Source organism: Solanum pennellii, chromosome 4 (assembly GCF_001406875.1).
Source record: "Solanum pennellii chromosome 4, SPENNV200".
NCBI lineage: Eukaryota > Viridiplantae > Streptophyta > Magnoliopsida > Solanales > Solanaceae > Solanum > Solanum pennellii.
This window is the reverse complement of record NC_028640.1, coordinates 74,173,931-74,199,322: the sequence shown is the minus strand read 5'-3', so window position 1 is coordinate 74,199,322 and position 25,392 is coordinate 74,173,931. Positions and strand designations below refer to the sequence as shown.

The window sequence follows — 25,392 nt, the reverse complement described above, 5'->3', positions numbered from 1 at the left end:
TATATATATAACTATATATTTAATTGTAAATGATTACTATATGTTAATTTGAAATTACTATTGGAAATCATAATATTTCAATCATAGAAATCACCCCCATATCATGGATAATTCTACTTTTCTTTGTATTGGGACATGATTCTGACAGAACATGCAAAAGATGAGATTGTTTGACAAACATTCATTCTTCTTATCTTTCATTAACTTTGGCAAGATACTTGGTTGACTAGAATTTTAAAACCCATAACAAAAAACACTTTTAAAGTATTTCGACTTTTTTAAGTTTTAATCTGAACTATTAGGTATATGAGTTAATTTCTTGTCTAAATTATCATAAATAACACTACTCAACTATCAATTTTTTTTCTTACATGAACGATGGAAAATTTATTAGGTAGTAAAAGAGAATAATTGAAAGTTGAGGTGCGTTATAGTAGTTCAAATAGAAAATTCATACACTTGACAATTCAGATATGAAACTCAAAAATTCAGACACTTTCGATGTACATTTGACCATCATGTTTTACTAGGATTCTTTATCTTTCATTAACATTTTCTAATACTAATTAGGTAAGTAGGTTTTTAAAGGTATAACAAAAATATACCCTATATATATGTTTTCCCAAAGAGTAATTTGGGAATTGTATTTATACTTATTCGGTCTCTAATTACTTGTTCACTTTTAAATTGAGACACTTCTTAAGAAATTAATTATTAACATATTGAATTTATCGTTTTATCCCTATTAATTATAAAGTGGATGAATTAATAACTTAAGATTTTCAAGAAGATCTTCCTTTTTCAAAGTAATTAATTGAGGACATAATAGGTAAAATATTTTGTCCTTTCTTGATTTGTCAAAATAAAAAAATAATCAAGACAAAAAAAGAAAAATAAGGAACAAATAATTAAGGACAAAGGGCATATTGTTGTAAGTTACCAAATAGGAATGTTTTATAAATCAAACAAAGTCAGAATTTAAAGTTTATATATTCGAAATTTTAGTTCTTTTAAATTATTGATTTTAAAGTTATAATTCTTACATATTTAATCGGACCTAAACTACTAAATTCAATATATTCATAAGTTATACTCTAGCTCAACCCTGAAATACACTACTTCTTTGTGAGCTGTGACAATAACTCGAAGCTAAGTATCAAACGTGCCTACATTGCTGCCTTATACGCAAAATATCATCTAAGATTTATATTCGATGAGTTCAATATTTATATTAGCAAACATCGAATATGTTGTTATATAGTAGTAGGTCTAAAAGGCAGTAGACAATAAGAAGAGTTTTTTTTCTTCTTGTCAAAACAATGCTAAAAAGTAAAGGCACTATTTTGGACCAATATATTTAGTGGGTCACATGAGTTGATATTTATGGAATTTTATTTCTTTTATCAAAGTACAACAATAATGTTTAAATGTGGTACTTTGGTCCAGTTTCACATGCCAACAACTAATTTTTCTTTGTTAATTTGAACCCTTCAGTCCTCATAATAATGATGATTTTGAACTCAAAACTATCATCATTAGAATGATTTGCTACTCATGAGGAACTAATTAGTGAAACAAGAAACAATTATCAGTAACAATCATCACATAGTTCCCATTCATAATTATTGTATTTTTTTTTCAAAAATAAGATAGAATCATAAGAACAATGACTATGCCCTAATTTTGAGTAAGTTGCGGTCGGTTTTATGATTTTTTTTGGAAAAAAGGTGCGAAAAATACTTTAACTTTGATCGAAATTATTGTTACGATATTAAATTTTATGGAAGACCTTTTATCCCTGTACTATTTAATAGTATATTTTAAGAGTGTATATGTGCCCCGAGGTCACGTTACTATTTATAATGATGCGATATTTATGATGTCCACGTGGGTATATGTATACCTTTAAAATACACTATTAAATAGTGCATGGGGATAAACCGTCCTTTCCAAATTTTGATATTGTTACACAATTTCAATTAAAATTCAGATATATTTCAGACTTTTTTACTTCTTTTTTATTATTTACCTCGTTTCATTTAAGCTTAACTTTTGTTGTCCCAATCCCTACTCACTCTTATCAACGGGACATTGCCTATTGATCTAGAAAAAGACATATCAGATCATTAATGTTATTTTTTTTATTTTGAAAGATTTGGAAAGTAAATATTTTACAAAAGTTATATAAACAAATAGTTATAAGCGTGCAATTTTTTTTTTAAATAATTAATTGACTAACAATTGAATCCCTTAATTAAACTAGATGACCACTATTTTTTTTTATTAATTTAAAATATATAGCATAAGACATGCCAATCTTGTCACCAACAATATATCATTTAACGGTAATTATATTATGAAAAACTCCAAATAATAATAATTCAGAATGGTCCACTTATTTTCACAAGTTAGTGATTTAAATCACCTCTTTCTTTTCCAAGAAGTTAACACTACTATATCATTTGACACTCGAATAAAATTGAAAAGACATAAGGGTAATACGATAAACTGAATTTCTTTTTATTTTATAGTAAATGGTATTATGAGTAAAAATCTTTTTAAAATATAAAATTATATTAAAAAAATTTCATTCTGACTAAATTTTCTGATCAAAAAGATTTTTCTATACAATAAAATTTCATTGCTAAGAAAGTAATTAGCCAATCTCACATTACATTTAACTTATCACCAATAGTAGATTCTTTTACTAAGTGTAATAAGCCAGCCTTAATTTTATTTTACCTGTCATATTTTTTTTTTTTGCACAATTTTATTAAAAAAAAGACTCAAAATATAATTTGCTAACTAATTAATTGACCTTATTTATTTTTTAATCTCAATTCAGTACTATTCTCTTTTTTGCATGAATAAAGATAAAAATTAATAATCGGGAGGATAAAATATCTCACGTCAATAAGATAGTCCAAAACAAAAATGTATATCAAGAGATTTGTGAGTTAAACGATTATTATGAACCAGTTATTATAAGTAAGTACAACAACTAAAATGAATTACGGCATGCAGGAGTATATAATATTCTTTGGGACAAGAAAAACGAAAAGCAAATCCATTTCTGAAAATTAAATTACCTTATTAATCATTTCCCAAAATCTTTTTCTTTCTTTTTGACTGAGGACCACATTTTATCATAGAGAAGTTAGATCCAATGTATTGAAACTGATAACATGTATAAAAGTTTTTAGTTTAGAATTCCAAAGATTATTAAATGGGAAAAACAAAAAAAAAAAGAGGAAAAAAAAAGATATACTTAAATGGGCTCGATGAAGATTTTTTCTTCTCGTGATTGAAAAAACGTGCCAGCGTATACTTGATTTAAGTTGAGTCTTTTTTTTTTAAAAAAAAACTTTTTCATTACTTTTTTATAATCAAGATTGATATACTTCCTTCGTCCGAAAATGTTTATCATGTTGCGCTTATTAAAAGTTAATTTGACTAATTTTCAAAAGTAAATTAAATTACATTAATTTGATATTTTAAATAAAAAAATTAAATATTCTAAAACTATATGAAAAGTACTGTAAATTACAATTTTTTGCATATTAATATGATGATAAAATGCATTTTAAAATGTTAGTCAAAGTTTTTATAGTTTGACTCTAAAAATAGAAACCATAACAACAATACCGAACGAAAGGAGTTTTTTTTTTTTGGAAAAAGAACAATTTAAATCTAAAAAGGAAACTGTCTGTATATTGTTATTTCCTTGCTTTTATACCCCATGCTTTTAATTACTAATGTGCTTTTAATATATATATATATATATAGTGTTTTAGTGAAAATACTGCTCAGTTACTTATTGATGACATCAAAAAGTAACATGCAGTGTTTCAGTGAAAAAACTTTTCAATTACTGATTGATACTATCAGAGTATATCCTATTAAGAATGAAGAAGTGATGGTTTAGTGGATAAATCAAGGGAACAATTGGGTAAATACTTTGTCTAATGGATCCAATTTGTGTAGTTTCACCTTCTTTTTAAAAAATACTAATCAGTATCCAAAGTTTAGAAAATACATATAATATATATTATTAGTATGTATTACTTGAATAATATGTATACATGTTTATAGTAATGAAGCCAATATTCTTACTAGCCAAATTATAAATAAGTAAATTCACAAAGAAGCATGTACGTATTAAATTAATAAAACCATATTATATAAAAATAATAGTACTTTTATCTAGCTATACAATGTAATTTTTTGATTAAAAAATGCCAATTGACACTTTACATGTGGCTTAGCCACTGTTATTGATCTATTGTATAACTGAAAAATATTATGCATACATATCAATGTATATTAATATTTATAACATCCATTTATTATTGTAGTGTATATTTTCACATTTATTTCATTTTTTTTATTAGTATCTTTATAATTCTACATTACTTGTATTCACCTAACAAATTTGTGTACATTTATTTGCATTGATATCCATTGGTTCACGTGTATTCAGTTTATAAAGTATTTTATATATATACATATATATATATATATATGTATACGTATTCTCTTACTGGGCTTTAGATATTGATGTTTACTGGGCAGGTGGATATCCAGCCCAACTTGTACAAGCTTGAATACCAACACAATTTGGACTTGTTAGAAGCTTCAGCTTATCTCAGCCCATTATAAAGTCCATAGTTTATAAGGTTCTCGTTAAAAAACAGAAAACTATGATCGATCTTGAAAATGAATGATATTGTCTCTCGTTTTTCCTATGATCAAAACTTACTATGAATTCGGAGTAAAATTCGTCGATGAAAATTAATGAATAAAATTTTGCTCAACTTTGCCATATTTCTTCAGTTGGATCTATACTTATACAGCTTTAGAAATCACCCTTATAAAGTGAACTACTGTGATATGTTTTTTAAAAATTGAATATATAATAGATTTTAAAAAATTAAAGGCAAACATATAAGTTAGAAAAAAAAAATCAACCTAATTGATTATTTTTGTATCAACTCTTGATTAATTTGTAAGGCCAAAAATTTGGTTCTTTAATATTTCTCATATAAAAAAATGGAAGAATTTATGTAGTACCGTGTTGAGTATGTCAAAGTGACATTTCAAAACGTATGTTGTAAGACCTTTTTTTTTTTCCTAAAGAAACTTTACTCCTATAATAATTACATGTCTTCATACAAGAATACTTTTCATTATTATGCCTAAAATGTCAACCGTAAGACTGTAACGAGTAATAAGTATTATTTTATTTTTAATTTAATTGAAGTTTGAATTATAACTATAAATTTCTTTTAATAAGGAAAGTATTATTCATGAAGTAAAATTTTTTATGCCATTTTAAATTTCATTGAATTTCAATATAAATATAAATGATAGTGAATTGAATCGCTCCTTCTTAATGAGATGTTTCGAGTTTAAGCTATATGTATGAACTATGAAATAATTTTTGATAGAAAACACTTCCTGCTAATAGAATTTACGTAATGCAATCTCTGTTATCCCTATTAAAATGAAAAAAAAGTATCTAAAGTAAATGCTACGTTGAATTCTTTGTCCCATCTTATTATGGGATGTGAAAATGAAATGAAAGGCACGTACTTATAGTCATATTTAATTTGAACTTATCACATTTGGAAGTGAAATAAGTTCATCAACTACCATTCTTTTAAAAGATATTTTATTAATTATAGAAAACACTATTTATAATATTTTTAGAAAACTCTTATGGTAATTTATTTTGCAACCTAACTCTCAAAAGTCCTAATATTTATTTTCTCTAGATATTGTTTGATCAAAACTTTTGAGAAGGTAAATATTTTTTTTTTTAAAGAATTATTTAGAAAACGAGCTTCTTGATTATTTTTTATTTTTTTTTAATAACAACAATAGAAATTATTCTTCAAAAACATTTAAGAACACTTTTTTTTTGAAAAAATTAATATTTATGAAGCTTGATCAAATACAACTTGATGGTCTGATATTGAAAAAACTCATTTTGTTTATCAAATTAGTAAATCAAACATAAATTATTACTCTTCGACTCGCACTTTATTCAACTTAAATGACACTAAAAGAATAGGATGAAATAAGAATATTCATTTATTCTTTAAGTCTTAACCAAATGTCTTAGAATTGAGTCGATATGATCACATAGTCACTAACTTTATGCGCAAATTTAATCGAACTTCAAAATATCTTTTTTAATAAAAAACTCAAATACATGTCACTGCCACCTGTAGAGATCTATTTTACTACTACAAATAATTGTAAATCCTGCAAAAGAAAAAAAAAACAAACTCAATTATACCAAAAATTAACGTTGTACTCAATTTTCTCTGTTTCATTTGTCTCCAATTTCTGTTCTCTTTCTCCGGTAAGTTCATCAAATCTTTGGAAAAAAAAAACCCTTGATTTCACCCTGTAATTTCATTCTTCATTTGATTACTTACACGTTTTGTACTCTTATGTAAATTACTGTATATTATAAGTATAAAAAATTAATACTGGCTAAAAGTTCAATACGATGGCGATGTCAAATGATTATGGCAGTGGCACATTCGAATCATATTAAAAAGAATATGCTTTTTCTCAAGGCTCAGTCTTTGACAGTTATTGTTTCTGAATTATGATTACTTTGTATATTGTATTTCGTGGGTTTCTTGATTTGTGACCCTAGTAAGCTCAGCACTGATTATTTGAGCTGTGTGTAGTTTCTGATACCATTTTATTGATGGGGTTTGGGTTTGATTTGTTGGGTATTCAGCAAATTTGTTTATTGTTGTAGTACATGTTTCCCCTTTTTTGAATTGTGATCATATAGTAGGTAAAGATTGGGAAAACGGTAAAAAATTGGATTTTTATGGTGAAGATTTGGAGATTTAGGCAATTTGATGAATGGAATGCAGTAGTGAGGGGGAAAGATTCAATCTTGATAAATTGGGGTTTTGATTTTGTGATGGGGAAATAAGATTCTGTAAAGTGGAAGCTTGTTTGGTAGATATTGATAATTTATAGAAAAAATGAATACTGTGGGGAGGATAGGTAGCTACATTGGGAGAGGGGTAAGTAGTGTTTCGGGTACTTTCCATCCATTTGGTGGTGCTGTGGATATCATAGTGGTGGAGCAGCCGGATGGGAGTTTGAAAACTTCCCCCTGGTATGTTCGATTTGGGAAGTTTCAGGGAGTTTTGAAGGCAAGAGAAAAGGTGGTTAATATAGCTGTCAATGGCGTTGAAGCCGGTTTTCATATGTATTTAGATGGTAGGGGACGAGCTTTCTTTATAAAGGACGTAGATATAGAAGATGGGGAGTCTTTGTCTTCTTCATCATCCTCGGGTGAGGATGCTGACGGGCAAACCAGTAGTAAGCGGCCAACAATATCAAAGAGTTGCAACTATGATGCTTCTGAATCTAATTCAACTACTCAGATTAACGTGAGCGGTGAGAATGTCTCGGTGAGGGCCAATTCCCAAAGACCTGGGATTTTAGGCCGGGTTTTTGGGAGGAAGTCGATGAAAAAAGACAGGCTTCCTGGGGAAGAAAATGATGCCAGTATTATGAGGACAGACTCATTGGAGTGTGCTGAAATGGCAGCTGATCTGTTAGAAATGAAGTGGTCTACTAATCTTACCCCGAATAGGTACAACAGAGATTATGTCATACCAGTTGCTTCCCAAGATATGTCAAAGGGTGTTAAAGAAGAGGACTTGCAAGCAAACGACAAGAAAAGTGATACGAGTTCTTTTGCACATGATAACATGTTAGACAATCTTGACTTCCGTCACCCTGCTTGTGAGAAGGATGATGGTTCTCATCCAAGCTTTCAAACTCAAGAGGAGTCTGTCAAGGTAACTGGTAAACATGTGTTTTTTTCAGAATCTGAGAATGCTGCAAGAGTGTCCATTGTCCAAGGTATTGAAGATTATGGTCGTGAAGAAAGCTCAAGAATTTCTGGTGACAGTGGTGAACTAGGCATAGTTAACGCTGATCATGATGCCGCGGGTGGTACATTTATATCTGAGGTTGCGAGCCCCTGTTCAAAATTTGTGGATTCCCCTGAGATAAAGAAACATGATTCTTTTACAGTTAGCCGTCTTCCTGAGGAGGAACATGAAATTGCTGCAGTCGAGTCCTTTTTCTATTGTGAAACTGATGAGAACTCGACAACAATGCTGGATGTTTCAACTAAAGAGTTCACTCAAAACTTGTGTGCTTCTCGTGATCTTGAAGCTCGTATGCACACCCAAACAGTCCTCAGTATGAATGATTTAATGTCAAAGGGAAACTCTCAACCAGAAGAGGATTTATTATTTGAAAAGGATTCTTCAAATGGTTTCAAGGTTATAACCAACAACACTTATCCAAACTCAATCTCTCATTTTTTGGTCTCCGATAGCGGTTCGTTGAATAGCTCTGCTGCAGAAACAGATTTTGGGTGCTTTTTACCCAACTCTTGTTCAAGCACCTCAACCGATAAAGCAACAAGCAAACTTGAAGCCTCTTCCGAGGTTCTTGGTGATCCTAATGGATCTAGTGGCCGTTTGGTCCCACTTCCGGTTTCTTCATTAGAAAGCTTGGAGGAAGAGCACCTTGTCTTTGGTGATATTGATGATGGTTACGACACTGTAGGCAGATACACGGAGTCCACTTCTTCAGATTATAAGAAAAAAGAAGATTACCCCCCTGCATCTTCAAGCTCTCTTGATATCAACGACTACCGAGTACCGAACTATGAATCTTGTCCTACTCTGGCCAAGTCCATCCAAAGTGATCTGCCGATTGTTGCAGATGGAAGAAAACTCAGAACTGTATTAAGCAATGTTGACATTCCTGCCATAGTTCAGGGTAATGAAGTTATGCGGATGGGCAGATCTTTACCCAATATGTGGTCTCAAAAAAATGTTTGTCCTTCTAATCCTGAGGATTTACATTCATCAATTGCACTACAGACAACAGAAGTTGCTGAGTTCACGGAGGAGGTGAAAAATATTTCAGCCACCCCAGAAATTGGTAAGAGAGTATACAATTGTGCGCCCTTTGAAAATCATTTTGAAGCTTATTGTGATGTTTTTTCTACTCTTTATCTTTGTATAGTTTGATGTTCAGATAATTTTTCTATTTTGTCCGGTGATACTGTGAATTTACCTTGAAGGACCTGAAGTTAAATTTTGTTTTAGATCGCGTGAGAGGTTATATCATGGAAAAAGAAGCTTATTGATATTGACTAAAAAAATTAGGCAAGATAATTATTGACGAGTTAAAATGAATCTCTGCAGAAAGAGATCCTAGACCCATTAATTCATTGGGTAGTAGTGGCAGCTGGAGATCATGGTCTTTTGCTTTCAAGAGATCAAGAAGCATGAAAAATTCTGGCGTGTCCATGGATGAAGATGTAAATACTGCTAAGGATATTTCAAAAAACACAGGTGGTGATAGAGAAGAAGATGTGCCAAGGCCAAAGATTCCTAAGAAGAAAATAATGGTAAACACTCCAGCACCTGAACAGCTGGCTACTTTGAATCTGAAGGAGGGAAAGAACATAGTTGTTTTCACATTCTCGACTGCAATGCTGGGGAAACAGCAGGTCATATGGTGGACCTCTTTTTTCTCATTACATCTCCCTTTTGTGTTTGAGCACTTTCAAGAAACTACATCTTTCTTTCTATGTAAGTGTGGAAAATGCTTCCATGTTTATAATTTGTCTAAGGTGCTTACTTCACAGGTTGATGCACATATATATTTGTGGAGATGGGACTCAAAAGTTGTAATATCTGATGTTGATGGAACAATTACAAGGTAATTGATTCATTTTCTACTATAGATAGTTGGTGATATTATCCCCTGTACGAGCTTGCTTTTGTGTCCAGACGTTCTATTTTATTCAACTTTGATCACAATGAATGTAACAACGGTTAACCTATATGCAATTGTTTGCCTTGGTGGTTATTAGATAAGATATCTCAACTCTGTTCTGTTAGAAAAATCTGTCTTGTCCTTTTTTTTTGATAAGTAGGAACTGTCTTATCCAACATCAACTGTAGCAAGTAGTAACAATTTTGGCGGTAAATTGCTTTCTACATGTAGTTAACTTTGTGATTCACTTCCATGTCCAACTACCTAAGCATTGGATGTGAGATGTTCATAATTGCTGGACCTTAAGATGATGCACTTGGAGCTGTTGAAAAATTCCACAAGCCTAGCGCTCACCCTCTGTAACAGATTGTTGCAAGAATTAATAATAAAGTTTTTATAAATTATTGTAGAGAAAAATGGGTCAAAAGTCAGATATGAATTGGATGTTTTGGTACTAATGAGATTTTATATTTTGAAAGGGAACCTGGAAGTGGAATTTGGACACCAAATTTGAATATCTCTTCCAACATTTCTTTTAAATGTCCTATAGAGTTTCTCTAGAATTGTTTCTGATCTGAAATACAAAATTGTAATATAACTAAAAATGAACTTCTGAATAGAGGATCAAAGTTGAAAATTAATCTAACTTCACCCATACACCCATATTTTACACCATCTGACCTTGATACATTCTACTGGAAAATAGGGCTTATTTGGTGCAACCTGAAGTATAGTTATCAAAAAGAAGGAAATGAATCCAGTAGGGATGCAATTTAGCAGAGTTCAAAAAGCAATTGACAAGTTTGGTGTGCCCCCTGGCTCTTGGATCAAGTAGATTGAGACGTAGAATTTTTGACTGAAGCCAAAAATCACGATTCTATGTTGTGTCTTTCCATCAAAACCTGGAATAGCAACAGATAAATAATGTCATTTCTAGCATTGCTAAGTGTTCCTTTTATAGGCAGAACTTAAGTTATAGCTTTTTTTGGTTGAGTCATTCTTTCACTAGAATTACCTATAACCTGAGATGACATATTGAAACAGGTGGAAGTTGGTTTACATTTTCCAACATGTTTAAATTAGATATCTAAGGTTCAAGCTTTTCTATGCTGGTCCTTTCTCCTCTTTAAACTACTGTTGGCTCCACTCTTTGGTTCTTTTGTGAACAAAAAAGGTAGACTTTTGTTTGAGCTGGTTGATATATGATAAACAATATAGATGTTCTTCCTGGTGCCTGTCTGATGTGCGAGATTTTTGTCAATTAAACAGATCTGATGTTCTAGGACAGTTCATGCCTTTGGTTGGGATGGATTGGTCACAGATAGGCGTTGCACATCTCTTTTCGGCCATCAAGGTCCGTAGACTTCATTTGTTTTCTCTTTTTCCCTTTTTTTGAGATTTATTCAAATTTCTTGCTGCTTCTGCTAATTTTGTAGTTCTGGCAAGTAATCTGCCATTAGGCCCCAGTTTTTATCTTAAGAATGTTCCTTTTCCTCTGTTTGCTAATGTTCAAAATGTATCTACACTTCTTCTATGTTAATATATTACTCTTTGTACTTTTTTTCCCATACTTTCTTATTTAAAAACAATTTGACTCTAAACTTCTTATTTTGCTCTAATAAGATGATTTATAGCCAACAAATGTCGATGACATCTTTTAGACCACAAGCTTCAAAAGTCTTTCTTTCTCAACTTTCGAAACACCACCACATAAATTTGGGATGGAGTTTTTATTTTAACTCATTATAGCATATAAGAGTGCATCATGATTAGACAATTTCTCTTTGCTGCAGGAGAATGGATATCATTTGCTTTTCCTAAGTGCACGTGCTATTTCACAGGCCTATCTCACTAGACAATTCCTCTTTAATCTTATGCAGGTAATTTGATGACTAGAAAATTTGGCTTAAGTAATCACTTTTTCCTCTCCTTCATTAATTTGACTTCATTTTTTTACTTTTGATTTTGATAATTGCAGAATGGCGTGGGATTACCAGAAGGACCAGTTCTTACATCACCTGATGGAATTTTCCCTTCTCTATTTCGAGAAGGTCACTATTTATTCATTTCTTTATTTTCTGAAGAGTTTCCCCTTGATTTTTTCATTGTTCCAAACCATGCATCCCATTGAATTGCTAATATTTTGTTTGACGTATTCTTATGAATGAATCATGATTATTGGAATTAAACAAGACCATCCGTTATCATCTGGGTAGCTAGAAACAAGACCATGTTGTACTTTCTATCCTTGTATAATTTTCAGTTGGGGTTGCTGGTAGAGAGCATTACAGTAGAAGTAAGCTGTTGCCGCCTTGCTGGTGCTTACCGTTTGCTCCCACCACTCTTTGATGAGTATTTGCACAGTTACCCCATTCTTGCTACCTCATCTTTCAAAAAAAACATTCAGTTAGTGCCAGAGTGCTCAGATTGCTGCTCCCACTCTTATATGTTCTTTGATTTTTTTTGTTTGTTGATGAAATAAATATGTTCTTTGATTTAAGTGCATTTGAAGAAGGAACTTATTGTTGAAGATGTAGCAACTAATTTATTGACATTATCTACTCCAGCGAACATGGTAATTGGTAATGATCCCAGGAAGTTGATGCTATCAGTTGTTGGATATTTACCGACTTTCTCATACTCTCATGTTCTTATGTCCTTTTTTATTTATTTAGTTGTTTTAGTGATTTTAACTACCCTGTCGACAACTACCTCCACAATTCTGCAATATGAACGGAAAGATCGATGACATTGCCAGCAACATGCCTCAAACTGTATCAGTAGCAACATGCATTTAGAATGCAAAAGACATTTCGGTCCAGTGGCTGCTGGTTTCATGCATAAAAGCATTATTGGTTCACTGGCTGCTGTTTCAATTTTTTTTCCTTTTATAGCATGAACTAAAAATGTGAAAGAGACTAGTTTTATTCTGCATTGTAACTCCAATCTTCGTGCTAGCAGCATGTCTTAATCTGATTGAGTATTAGAAAATCAGAACATGCTTTCAATTTTGCTAATATTATGACTGAGAGATGCATATTCTGTACCTTTTGCAGTGGTTAGAAGAGCTCCTCATGAATTCAAAATTGCTTGCTTAGAGGTCAGTTTCTTGATTTAGATTTGCTTCCTGTTTCCGTAATAGAACTTTTGTCATTTTAAGCAAAAGGAGTTCTGCACGTCTGCCAAAGCCATGAGGCTAGGGAGGCTTACAGACTATTGCTTTGATGATCTACATTATGTATAGTGCTTTTTTTTTTTACTGAAATAAAGACGACTCAATTATATCTTTAGTCAATCTTTATTTTTTGTTAGATTAAGGGAATTATGACTTGTAAACATTATACAAACCGAAGTGCAATAGATGAGTAGTTAGCGCTTTTGTGTTATGATGCACGAAGACTCACTTTTTAAACTGGTAATCTCCACATGCTCAATATGTACAAACCAGTTGCTCGAGCCTCTATGCACTAAGATTTAGTTACTATTTAAGAAATCTTACTGCTGTTCAAGTGGATGACAAGTTGGGTTGTTTGGTATCACTTAATATATGGCTGTGCAGAAACATCAAATGTTTTTGATGAAACAAATAAATCGCAAGATGGGTATAATGGCTAAAAAGAGTAAGTGAAACTTTGGTAAACATCTTTTACCATGTACACAACAAAGGTTTTCTTTTCCTTTCTGTATTTTGTTTTATTTTTCTGTTTATCACGGGTTTTGTATGGGAATAACAAAGAATGCAAATTCTAGAGGGCAAGGAGTATCAACATTACTAGCTGTGTGGAAGATATAATTAACTAATGTTGAGCATATGTATCTAGCTATGGTGACAAATGCAGATCAATAACATGTTAAGTTTCAAGTTTGCAGGATATAAAAGCACTGTTCCCTTCTGATAGGAATCCCTTTCCCTTCTATGCTGGTTTTGGAAACAGACACACGGATGAGATCAGCTACCTCAAGGTTGGAATACCTAAAGGCAAAATCTTTACCATCAACCCAAAGGTACATAGTCAACTGTTACTATCAACTGGAAAGGACGTTTTGCAGATAACTCTGTTGATGAACGCTTCTTATTTTTTATATTCTACAGGGTCAAATCGTTGTAAATCGACACATAGACACAAAATCATATACCTCTCTTCATAGTCTTGCCACTGCCATGTTTCCAGCCATTCTCTCATGTGAGCAGGTTGGATTTTTTCCCTTCTCTAACTATGAATTTTGGATCATTAGAACGTAACAGAGTGAAGAGAAGTATGTGATCTCATGCTACAGTTTTTTACCTTCTGCAGAGAATGTAGGATATAATTAGCTTTCTTGAACTGGAGTATAAGATTCACTTCCAGCATCATGTTAACTTTAATAACTCACCATCTTGTCTAGTCATGAACATGTTTCCCTTATTTAGAAACTTAAACCCGATCTAGAATTACAGTAGGTTCACTACACTCAAGTTCTTTCACCTTGTCTCCTGTGGAAGCTCAAAATTCTTGACTTGTTATCATTTTTGTTTCAAAACAATGTCTGTTGTGCTAGGGCCTGCAGCCTAGGAGCAGCCATTTGGTATGCCCCTTCTTGCTGCAGTCTTCTTGTAACAGTGTTACTTTTTCTTTAAATGTTTAGTATCATTATCGAGATCGGGATTGAGATAGTAGTTGTTATATCCTCACTATCGGTATCCTTTTGCATAGCAAACACTTTGAAGAGTTTCTCCTCCTGGAACACTCTCTCTACTGTGACAGGGTTGTATAAATTCTGTTCTAAATAATTAAACCAATTATAGGAAGAAAAAGGATAAGACCTTGGGACTCTTTCCGTAGGCTGGAAATTTTTTATGGACAACATGTGAAGTCTAGAAGTTATTGAAATGTTATTTTTGGGAAGTTAAAACCGTGTACAGAGCAAAGAAAATTGAAAAGTAAGGAACTTTAAACCTTTGGTCCTTTTCACTTGGCTGGACATTTTTTATTATTGAAGTTACAAAATCAAAATCGAATAAGGGATAACTAGCACATCTCATTACTGAAAGTACCAACATTATCAGCTTAAGCTAAACCAGTTTTTCTATGTAAATATTAAGAGTCTACCACAATGGTTGAAGGAATTGGTTGTCTCTTTGTATGGTTTTGGAGAATTTTCATCATAGATCTAGCTTTTGTGATTGAGTTAAACCCTATGTTTACTTTCTTAACACGAACCAAAGTCAGACCCGTCACTGTTATTTCCCTGTGTTGATCATATCCCATACTCTTTCGGGATATGAAGTAGGCGCAAGTCACAATGTCAAATGCTTCTTTCATGTACATCCAGTGGTGTCTGCAAGCTTCATTAATCTTACTCTTACTCAACAATTTTCACTTTTCTTCAGGAGGATTTTAACGTGTGGAATTTCTGGAGACTTCCACCTCCTTATATTGATTGAAAATTAGCAGAGTCCATCCTGAACTATTTTTTTGAGATTCAGGGATGGTAGCCCCACGGCCAACGTAAGATTCAGGTAACTTTTATTTATAGTTTCAACTTGTGATGCTGAAATTACAGGAATTTGTTACATTAGTGTAGATTCCGAACACAGTCTGTGGTCTAATGTGTTTTGTAACTTCTTGCAGCAAAAGGCTAATGTGTTTTATACTATAAATACAAGTCAAGTTTGATTGAACCACAGACAAGGCTCATTGTATCTGTATATTGCACGCGAAAGTGGCTAGTGTATATACTATTGTCTTATATCCGTCATCTTGGAGGAAGAAAATCGTGTTCTCAATTTTCTGGTATTCTGCTCATCAATCATCGACTAGCCAATACGCTTTGGCCCTACATATACACATACTTATGAGAAGGAAAATACGAAATACGTTCCATATCACTCCTTCAAGACGAGTTGAACTTTGTAAATTGTTGTAGTATTAGTATATGTTAATGAGGAAGTGTAGATTTTGTTGTAGTTTGGTGATTTGTAAAATCTGTCTTATAATGGGACTTGCATGTTGAGGCAAACTGTATAAAGGTTAAATTGTCAATAACACAGAATATTGGACCAGTATTTTAAGTAATTTTTCTGTATAAAGGCTATGTTCCTCAAATCCTTCAAAAATGTTGACAGATGCATGGCACCGATAGTGCATTTTTTTGAATGAGCTGAATACGAGTGCAATAATATATTTGGGAAGTTTGAGCAAAATAGACTTGAAATTACTTTTAGCATTTTTTTTAAAGGAATCGGATACGGGTGCAATAATATTTTTGAAGATTCAGAGCAACATAGACTACTCGTGGTAGGATGAGGATAAGAATTGAAATCTTAAAATGCTCTAAAGAGAAAATTTGTGGATAAGATTCTCCACTAATTTTTTTATGACATGATGAGATTTTGCCTAAGAGTTCCAAGAATATGGTGCACCTGTTAATAATGTATACTAATAGCATAATCCACTGTTCTGATTTTAGACAAGCTCCTTTTTGTAATATATGAATGAACACAAATATAAAAAAAGGAGAGTTATATTTGAACCATATAAAAAATGCTACAAGTATTTTTATATGAATAATATAATAAAAAGTAAATAAAGAAATCCTTTTCGATAAAAATTGATTCATTTCCCTTTTTAACAAGTATAATGGTTTTTAAATCCTAACATAAACTTAGCAAAAATATCTATTTCAACCCTTCTTGCAGCTGTATTGCCTAAAACCCATATCACCCCCACATAGCCTAAAATTCACTTTACACCACGTCCCTTCGTTTATCATTTCTATTTTATCTTTAATTCTCTCGAAAGATTCAAAGATATTTCTTTAAATTTTACTTTATTTTTTTCTTATTCATATTTTTTTAGGATAAAAAATTTGCAATTCCTAGTTTTAAGTGAGTAGAAAATAAACTTGACAACGCATTTACTCGAATAAGAACATAAATAAAAAATTTTAAACTTTAAGAATCCGATGCAAAAAATCATCTACTCAATTAACTCGGTCAATATTCTTTCATTGGTTACTTACCCGTTTGATATTATATGTGTAAATACCTAAATATAAATACGAGTCAATAATAACCTAATAAAAATATTAGGCACAATAGCGGTGTTGTTTTATTAGACTCCGTGTTTTTATATTCTATAGAATAAATACTATGCTCTTTCACCAAACAATTCTTCAACGTTAAATATTCTTGACGGTTTTGTTCTGAAACTATGATTCTCTTTTAGATTTTGGTTTTGTTGATTTCTGATCAAAAACTAGAAGAGAATATGTGAGCCCTGAGAAAAAAATTTCAATTTTTTCTCCCATTTTATTGCTATCTTTTTATGTTTGATTTGTTGGGGGTTTCAGCAAATTTATTTATGTTCTTTTAGGTTTTCCTCTTTTATCTGTATTTGAATCTTGATCAATTAATGTTCTTTGATCATTTGTTTGTTAGAATCCAAATACGTGAGCAAGAGAAAACGATTTAGGAAATGAGTAAAGATTGGATTTTTATGGGAAAGATCTAAAGATTTGGTTGAGGGGATTAATGAATTGTAGCATATGAGCCAAAAAATACAATCTTGGTGAATTGGGTTTGTTATTTGTGGGAAGCTTTGTTAGATTTTCTTGTATGTATTGATATTAGATGATTTAAACAGAGTCACGTGGTTAGTGAGGATTCATATAGCTGAACTCGAATTGTTTAGGACAGTGCGTAGTAGTTGTTGTTGTTATAAGAGAATGAGTACTATGGGGAGGATAGGTAGTTACATAGGTAGAGGGGTACGTAGTGTTTCGGGGACTTTAAATCCATTTGGTGGTGCTGTGGATATCATTGTGGTGAGGCAGCCAGATGGGAGTTTGAAATCAACTCCTTGGTATGTTAGATTTGGGAAGATTCAGGGGGTTTTGAAGGCTAGAGAAAATGCGGTTAATGTAAGTGTCAATGGCGTTGAAGCTGGTTTTCGTATGAATTTAGATAATAGAGGGCAGGCATTCTTCCTAAGGGAGCGAGACATGGAAAATGGATATTCTTTAACTACTCGAACATCTGAACAACTTGCAACTTTGAATCTGAAGGAGGGAAAGAATGTGGTTGTATTCACGTGCTCAAAACAGCAGGTCACTTCTTCTCATTACATCTCCTTTTGGTATGTATGCAAATGCATGCTTATAATTTGTCTGAGGTTCGTATATTTCAGGTTGATGCACGTATATATTTGTGGAGATGGGACGCAAATATTGTAATCTCGGATGTTGATGGAACAATTACTAGGTAAAATCAATTCCTTTTCTAATATAGATGTTGCTGTTATTGTCCTCTCTAAACTGCTTTCTTCTCAGAGTTAGCTTTATGATTCATTTCCATGCCCGAAAGTCTTAGAATTAGATGAAAGGTGGTCTTAATTGATGAACCTTAACATGAAGCAGATGCACTAAGAAGTGTTTAAACACGAGATGAGTATCCACTCTTCCCTTATAGATTTTCTTAGTTTGTCTTGGGAGATTAAGAGCAGAGTTGATACATAATTAATTGTATAGAAGTGGGTTTACAAATAGATATGAAATTGAGATTTTTATCTTTTCAACTTTCGAAAGAGAACTTTGAAGCCCAAACTTGGAGCTTTTTCTACGACCACTGACTTTGTCCATTAAATGTTGCATAGAGTTGCACACAATGGTAATATACCTAGAAATGAATTCAAGGAGTACGAGAATCAATGCTGAAAAAGCTAATGTCACTCACTGCACACCGAGCCGCCTACTCCAGTCATAAACTAATTATGAACTTAATCTGATAATGACCCATGGTTGTCTAAGACTTCAATTCAAGACCATCCTTTGCAGGATTAGGAGATTCTTAGCCTTTCTGAGGCACATTAGGATTATAGTGGTGTATCAGGTTAGGATTAATTATTTTTTATGCACCTATAGAAAGTGGGTCCTCTTTAACTTTTGCAATATTCTTTTTCTTTTGTTTTGATAATTTAGCAATAATAGTGGTGTTCAAAAAGTAATTAATGGCTGAAGAGAAGATTTGTTATCTAGGACAGGGGATGCTATTTTTGAAAAAGAATGTAAGACAATCTTTTTTATGCCAAGTTGGGTAATTACTATGAGAGGTGCAAACTGCCAACCATTTATACGTTGCAACCACATCCATAGTATGTACTAGATGACCTTGAAACATTCTACAGGGAAATAGGGGTTATCTGACACTGCAACTTGAAGTTAATAGTTATCAGAAGGTAGGAAATTAAGGATCTGCCCTTTTTCATTGGTCTCCAGACTCCAATAGGGATAAATTTAGCCGAGTCAATGAAACACTTGATGTGTCTGGTTTGGCTCCTATGTTCTAACTTTTGGAGCAGCTAAATCTACTCCAACACTATGACTCTATGTTGTGTTTCCATCAAAACATGGCATAGAAACAGATAACAACTGTCATTTCTAGTTACTTTTGCCCCTTTCTCTTTGTTTCTTGTCATGCACTTGCTTAATTCGTACATGACGTGTTCCTTTTCCAGAATGGATTGGAACTTGCGTACCTTTAGTCATTTCCCTGCTCTAAAATTTTCTATGCTGGTTGCCTTTGCTCCTTATTGAACTTATATTGGTTCGCCTTTTGGTTATTGGCTCTTTAGTGAACAACTTAGTGGACAAGAATGCTAGACTTCTGTTTGAGTTAGTTAATATAAATAATAGATGTAGATCACATTTTTCCTTGTTTCTGCCTGATGTGTGCTAGTTTTTCTCAATTAAACAGATCTGACGTTCTAGGACAGTTCATGCCTTTGGTGGGGAGGGATTGGTCACAGACAGGTGTTGCACATCTCTTATCGGCTATCAAGGTTTGTAGACTTGATTCATTTTCTCTTCTCCCTTTTTTAGGAGGTTTATTCAGACTAACCGTGAGAAGGTATGGTGCCAATTTCATATTTATGGCAAGCAAATTGTTACTAGATCCAGGTCTTTAGTTCAAGTGTGGTCTTTATACTGTTCTGGTAAAAAAAAGAATGTTCATTATATCGGGAACACATATTTGTGTTTTTGCAATGACTGCTAAGGTCAAAATGTTTCTACACTTACTCTATTTAAATATATCGTTTGGTTTTCCTCTGATAGTAGGATACGAGTGTCTGATCTTGTCTTCTTTCTGCAGGAGAACGGTTATCAATTGCTTTTCTTGAGTGCACGTTCTATTTCACAGGCCTATCTGACTAGACAATTCCTGTTTAATCTTATGCAGGTATTTTATCTTAAGTGTACATTTCCTTTTTCTCCTCATCCATTAGTTTGACTTCATCTTTTGTGTTTTTCATAATTGCAGGATGGAAAGGGATTACCGGAAGGACCAGTTGTCACATCTCCTGATGGGCTTTTTCTTTCTCTATATAGAGAAGGTTGTTCCTTTCTTTATTCTGTGAAGAGTTCTCCCTTTAACTCTTCATTGCTCGAAACTATATCCAATTGAGTTGGTAATATTCTGTTTTCCCGTATTCGTGTGACCCATGATAAGTAGAATAAAACACAATCATCTTACAACATCCGGGTAGAATAAAAAGCTAATATAAATCTGTTTTTCTTTTAGAAATTTATTTATAGTGGCATGTTGCACTTTCTTTCATTATATAATTTTCAATTGGTGATGCAGGCATATCTTTGACGGAGAAGTAAGTTTTTGCTGGTGTTAATTGGTTACTACCACTCATTTTTAATGAACATATTTGCATTGTAGCGCCAATCTCACTACCTCATATTTTAACATCTCCATAGTGCCAGTTGTTCAGTTACTGCTCCAGTTTTTAGTAGGATATTTGAACTAAATTCTCCATGAAGAAGTGCTTCGGATTTTGCTAGGAGTATGATTGAAAGGTGCATCTAACTCTTTTATCTTTTGCAGTGGTTAAAAGAGCTCCCCAGGAATTCAAAATTGCTTGCTTACAGGTCAATTCTTGATTCATTTTTTTTCCTCGTTACAGTATTTTAGCATATTAAGCAAAGAAGTTCTGCGTGCCCACCAAAGCCATGAGGATGGGGAGGCCTTGGACTAATGCTGCAACCTAGTGATGATCTGCTTCTGATAAGAGTGCTTTTATCATTTAAAGGAATAAACAACTTACATCTACTCACTCCTGTTTTAAGGTGTATGAGAAGTTGGGTTGCTTGGTGTGTCCTGTGCTTAAAATATGACTGTGCAGAAACATCGAGATGTGGTTAATATAGTAAATAATCACAAGATGGATTGTATAATAAGATAAAACTTTAAATCATAACTTGGAGAGGGAAACTTCTCTCACGATAAAAGCAACACCACTTTCTCCTTTGGTGCTTCATTCCCCCATCCTATTTACCAGAAATTTTCTCTTGGAATAATAATGTTTTGCAACTACCTAAGGGCTGTGTAGACGTTTTAGTGACTAACATTTGTCAATTCATCTTAGGTCATCTTAGCTTTGGCAAAAAATATAAATAATTAACATAGAGTCGACTTTCAAATTGCAGGAAATCAAGGCATTGTTCCCTTATAATAGGAATCCGTTTTATGCTGGTTTTGGAAACAGGGACACTGACGAGATCTGCTACCTCAAGGTTGAAGTACCTGAAGCAAAAATCTTCACCATCAATTCAAAGGTATGTCGAAGTCAACTGAAAAGGGCCTTTTGCAAGTAGCAGTGTTTTGATGATACTATTATGATGGTGTACAGGGTCAAATTGTGCTAAAGCGCAACACAGATACAATGTCATACTCCTGTCTACATGGTTGTGTTAATGACTTGTTTCCACCTATGTCCTCAGTGAGCAGGTTGGATTTCTTAGCTTTTCTTTTGTTACATAGATGATACTTGACCATATAGAAGGGGAGCCATGGCGTAACTGGTAAAGTTGCTTCCATGTAACCCGGAGGTCACAAGTTCGAGCTGTGGAAATAGCCTCTTGCAGAAATGCAGGGTAAGGCTGCATACTATAGACTCTTGTGGTCCAGCTCTTCCCCAGACCTCGCGCATAGAGCGAGCTTAGTGCACCGGACTGCCCCCTTTTTATACTTGATTATTTAGTACTTAATAGAGCAAAGAGAAATTAATCTGTGATATCTCAAGTTTCAATTGTTTCCCTCACAGTTAGCTATCTTGACGTGGAACATCAGAGCATTTTCACTATTACATTCATTTTAATGATCATCCGTCTTGTTTGTTCATAGGTGCAGCTTACGGAGGCTGACTATGTGAGTATAGCTTCTTGATCTGCATATCGCATGCAAAGAGAAAACACGTGTGAGTGGACTCACAATGCGAACCTTTGTTGTATTTTTCTTTCCTTTTACGTTATTTGCATAAGGAGCGAGTTGGTAATTACATACTCTAAACTACACAGCTTTGGCTTAACCAAAGACAGCTTCACTGTAACTTGTATATATTGCTCATGGAAGTTACTAGCATGCATCAATAGTTGCTTGTTGCTCATTTGCTCTGCGTTCATGTATATATACAATTTTCGGAGGAAATTACAAATAAGTTCCATAACGATCGAATAGTTGGACTTTGTAAATGTTGTATAAGAAGCTGCAGAGGTTTTGGTCACCTATATAAACTCTTGTTATATGGGCAAAAGTGTTATTACCATGAGGTAGTGTTTTCTTGCTTGATAATTTTAAACATTGGAGTTCTATGTTTATTTTTTATGCTGCTCTATGGATTCATTAACTATTGGAAGAAAATTATGTCTCAGAATTTTTAATTGCCGGTAATATAAGAGTACTTTAGATCAAGTTCTCATTCATAGGATTTTAGAATGTTGGTAAACGAAAACCACCTCGATCGGATCAGAGTAAACAACAATATCGAATTAGGCTTCCCTTTGCCTTGGCAATTGTGTAGTGACCACCTTGAAATCCACACACATATATATATCAAAATATAACTCTGTCCGTCGAAGCTTCAACAGAAATAGTTAGTTATTATTACAAACATACAAACAGAAAAATTACTAAGACACAATCATAACACCTTCGAAGGTAAATAGTTAGTTATTGTTACAACATACAAACATGAAAATTAATAAGACACAATCTTAATACCTAAGTGCTTCAACGCGAACTCGGCTAGGTTCATGATTTCATCCTCATCAATGGATCCATCGCCGTTAACATCAGCATATTTAACAGCCCGATGGACCTTTATCCGTCGGAACCATCCTCCGTTCGATCGGACCGCCTCTCGGAGATCTTCTTTGCTAATCTTTCCATCCTTATTTTCATCGAATTTCTTCAACCATCTCTTGAATTCTGCCAAAGTCATTTCACGTTTTCCATCGCTTGAAACGCTACGATATTCGATATTTTTGAATGCCATTGAGTGATAAAAAATGAGTCTGTGATTGAGACGTAGTTATCGACCGTATAACTTAGGTAATGAAATGACCTCACATTTATAACAATAAAAACACATAGATGCTTCACGTTTACGCCACTGTGTAAATTATTTTATTATGGTAGAAAAATATAATGTCACTTTCACTGCTAATGGAATAAGTTAATGGATTAAAAAGTGTAACAAGTGAGTATAGTTTAATTTGTTAAAATCAAATTTAGATCATATTGTCCAACTTTGAATATTTTATTGTTAATCGATTCGAAAAGACTCAAGTTTAATCCTAGGCAACTACTATACGAATATCTCATTATCGAAAATCGATTGGTTAGCTGATTAAAAGTAGTTGATAATTATCCTATCGAAAAATGATTTTATACTAATATATTTGAATAATTGTGCTGAAATTGACCGTTCATGTTAAAATGGTTGAAATATTCATAAAGCTACTAAAAACATATACAAATTTAAAAGTATTTTAAATATTAAAAAAAGGATGAATACCTAGAATGAAGAAATAAAAGATAATTACAACTTCAACTTTTAAACTCGTTTTATTCTATTTAACTTCAAATACTTTTTTTTCTTCAAATATCACCCAATTCATATCGACGCAGCCACTTAATTACTAGTTACTACAACCAAAAGCTTACATAATCTTACTCTGAAAACTCAAAAGCATATATATATCCATATCGATCATGGACTAACAAGAAAAAAAGAACTATCAATTACATTCAGTTACCATAAAACACGATTTATTTATTTAACAATCTTGAAGGTCAATTATAAGTGAAACTACACTTATAACAAAACTCCTTCTACTAGTTGGAACAAGCATTTCTTAGCCTATAACCACGTTTTCTTGCATACTCAACAAGTTTATCCAACTCTTTCTTATCAATAAGCCCATCACCATTTTTATCAGCCCGGTGAAGGGCTCGGCCCGCTCGATATCCCGGAAAAGTGGACCCCAGCTGCCGGAATGCCTCCGTGAGATCCTCTTTAGTGAGGTAGCCATCTCTGTTGAAATCACATTGTTTGAAGATATTTGTCAATTGAACTTCAGTCAAAGGTACTTGTCCACACGTACATCGTATGATGTTCCTGGGGCGGAAAATATCAAACATATTGTAATTTTTATTCAAACAAGATTTTTTTTTTATTTTTTTTGGTATTTGAGTACGAATTCTCCGATGGATGAGGAATTAAGTACAAATGAAGTTAAGATTATATATATAACTACTGTTCTAGTGGATGCAGCATCTTTTTATCGAAACTTTATTCATATTTTTCGATTAAATTATTTGATTGAGTCCTTGATAATATGGAATTTTGAGATGTGCCCCCTCAAGTTTTAGAATTTGCAAAAACTTTCCGTTTTGTGATGGTAGGGATATTATATTTCTATTTTTAACTTTTTATAAGAATCTGAGACCTTTGACTAAGAATGAAACAATCTCACTATAACGTATGTTTGTTGCGGTAATTGTCTTTGATGAACGACATAGCTAGCTGTTAATAAGAATCGAATCAAATTAAAAAGAGTGGTATACAACGTGTATCATGAAGAATATAATGCTAGGTCCAGGCTTCAAACACTCAACTGGATAAGAGTGACTGTAAATAAAAATATACTACTGGTATTATTTTTATTTTTAGTTGATACTTCCAAGATATCTTTATAAGATTTCATTTTTATAATATACTTATCTTTGTTGTTTGGTTTATGATATAATTACTAGTTGTTGCCTGCCTATAATTGACTTAATGCCCTTTTTAGTATTTATTACAAATACTCTTTTTGTTTCATTTGTTTAAAAAATTCAATATAATAATATCTATCGGTACTTTCAAGTATCAAAGTGGGAAAATATCCTTCTAATACTAATCTAACGTAGAATCTTATTCTCTGGATACATTATGAGTGTGTTTGGTACGAAGGAAAATGTTTTCCATGAAAAATGTTTTTCTAGAAAATGTTTTTCTGAAAAATAAGTAGATTTTCGACTTATTTTCTCATGTTTGGTTGGTGAGTAGAAAATATTTTCCGGAAATGATTTTGTGTTTGATTTATGAATGAAAAATATTTTTGAGAGACATCTTATATTTTTACAAGAGTAGAAAATAATTTATAAAATTGAAAATATTTTTTAACAACAATTTTTATTTGGGGTGTTGGTAGGGGTGGGGTGGGGGAAGGGCGGGA

General features: G+C 32.7%; 3 protein-coding genes across 4 annotated transcripts in view; 2 read left to right on the top strand and 1 right to left on the bottom strand.

The window, feature by feature from the left end:
* The first annotated feature begins 6,282 nt into the window (after positions 1-6,282).
* Positions 6,283-15,932, top strand: LOC107017750 (phosphatidate phosphatase PAH2-like). Its single transcript, XM_015217997.2, has 11 exons — positions 6,283-9,003; positions 9,270-9,577; positions 9,716-9,789; positions 11,116-11,200; positions 11,640-11,726; positions 11,825-11,897; positions 12,903-12,946; positions 13,717-13,851; positions 13,940-14,038; positions 15,218-15,346; positions 15,459-15,932. Exons 1-10 carry the CDS (start codon positions 7,014-7,016, stop codon positions 15,269-15,271), a joined length of 2,949 nt encoding a protein of 982 aa, XP_015073483.1. The 5' UTR covers positions 6,283-7,013; the 3' UTR covers positions 15,272-15,346; positions 15,459-15,932.
* Positions 15,933-16,932: 1,000 nt separating this feature from the next.
* On the top strand, positions 16,933-22,439 carry LOC107017751 (phosphatidate phosphatase PAH2-like). Of its 2 annotated transcripts, none has more exons than XM_015217999.2 (9): positions 16,933-17,934; positions 18,015-18,088; positions 19,580-19,664; positions 19,976-20,062; positions 20,144-20,216; positions 20,717-20,760; positions 21,319-21,447; positions 21,522-21,619; positions 22,022-22,439. In XM_015217999.2, the coding sequence occupies exons 1-9, from the start codon at positions 17,554-17,556 to the stop codon at positions 22,041-22,043; spliced, it is 993 nt and encodes a 330-aa protein (XP_015073485.1). In that variant the 5' UTR covers positions 16,933-17,553; the 3' UTR covers positions 22,044-22,439. The 2 variants fall into 2 exon arrangements, with proteins under 2 accessions (XP_015073485.1, XP_015073484.1); XM_015217998.2 differs by having other exon boundaries at positions 16,934-17,934; positions 22,016-22,439.
* Positions 22,440-24,007: 1,568 nt separating this feature from the next.
* LOC107017051 (calmodulin-like protein 4) overlaps positions 24,008-25,392 on the bottom strand; it is a 3,124-nt gene continuing 1,739 nt past the window's right edge. The window contains exon 2 of the mRNA XM_015217333.1: positions 24,008-24,206. Within this exon, the coding sequence (XP_015072819.1) occupies positions 24,008-24,206 (199 nt within the window). The remainder of the gene's footprint in view (positions 24,207-25,392) is intronic.

Excerpts from the sequence above, each read along its gene's own strand:
- LOC107017751 (XM_015217998.2), top strand. The coding sequence starts at position 17,554 with ATGAGTACTATGGGGAGGATAGGTAGTTACATAGGTAGAGGGGTACGT. Across the intron at positions 18,089-19,579 it reads GTTGATGGAACAATTACTAG|ATCTGACGTTCTAGGACAGT; the intron begins GTAAAATCAATT and ends TCAATTAAACAG. Across the intron at positions 20,761-21,318 it reads TCAAAATTGCTTGCTTACAG|GAAATCAAGGCATTGTTCCC; the intron begins GTCAATTCTTGA and ends TTCAAATTGCAG.
- LOC107017750 (XM_015217997.2), top strand. The coding sequence starts at position 7,014 with ATGAATACTGTGGGGAGGATAGGTAGCTACATTGGGAGAGGGGTAAGT. Across the intron at positions 9,790-11,115 it reads GTTGATGGAACAATTACAAG|ATCTGATGTTCTAGGACAGT; the intron begins GTAATTGATTCA and ends TCAATTAAACAG. Across the intron at positions 14,039-15,217 it reads CCATTCTCTCATGTGAGCAG|GAGGATTTTAACGTGTGGAA; the intron begins GTTGGATTTTTT and ends ACTTTTCTTCAG.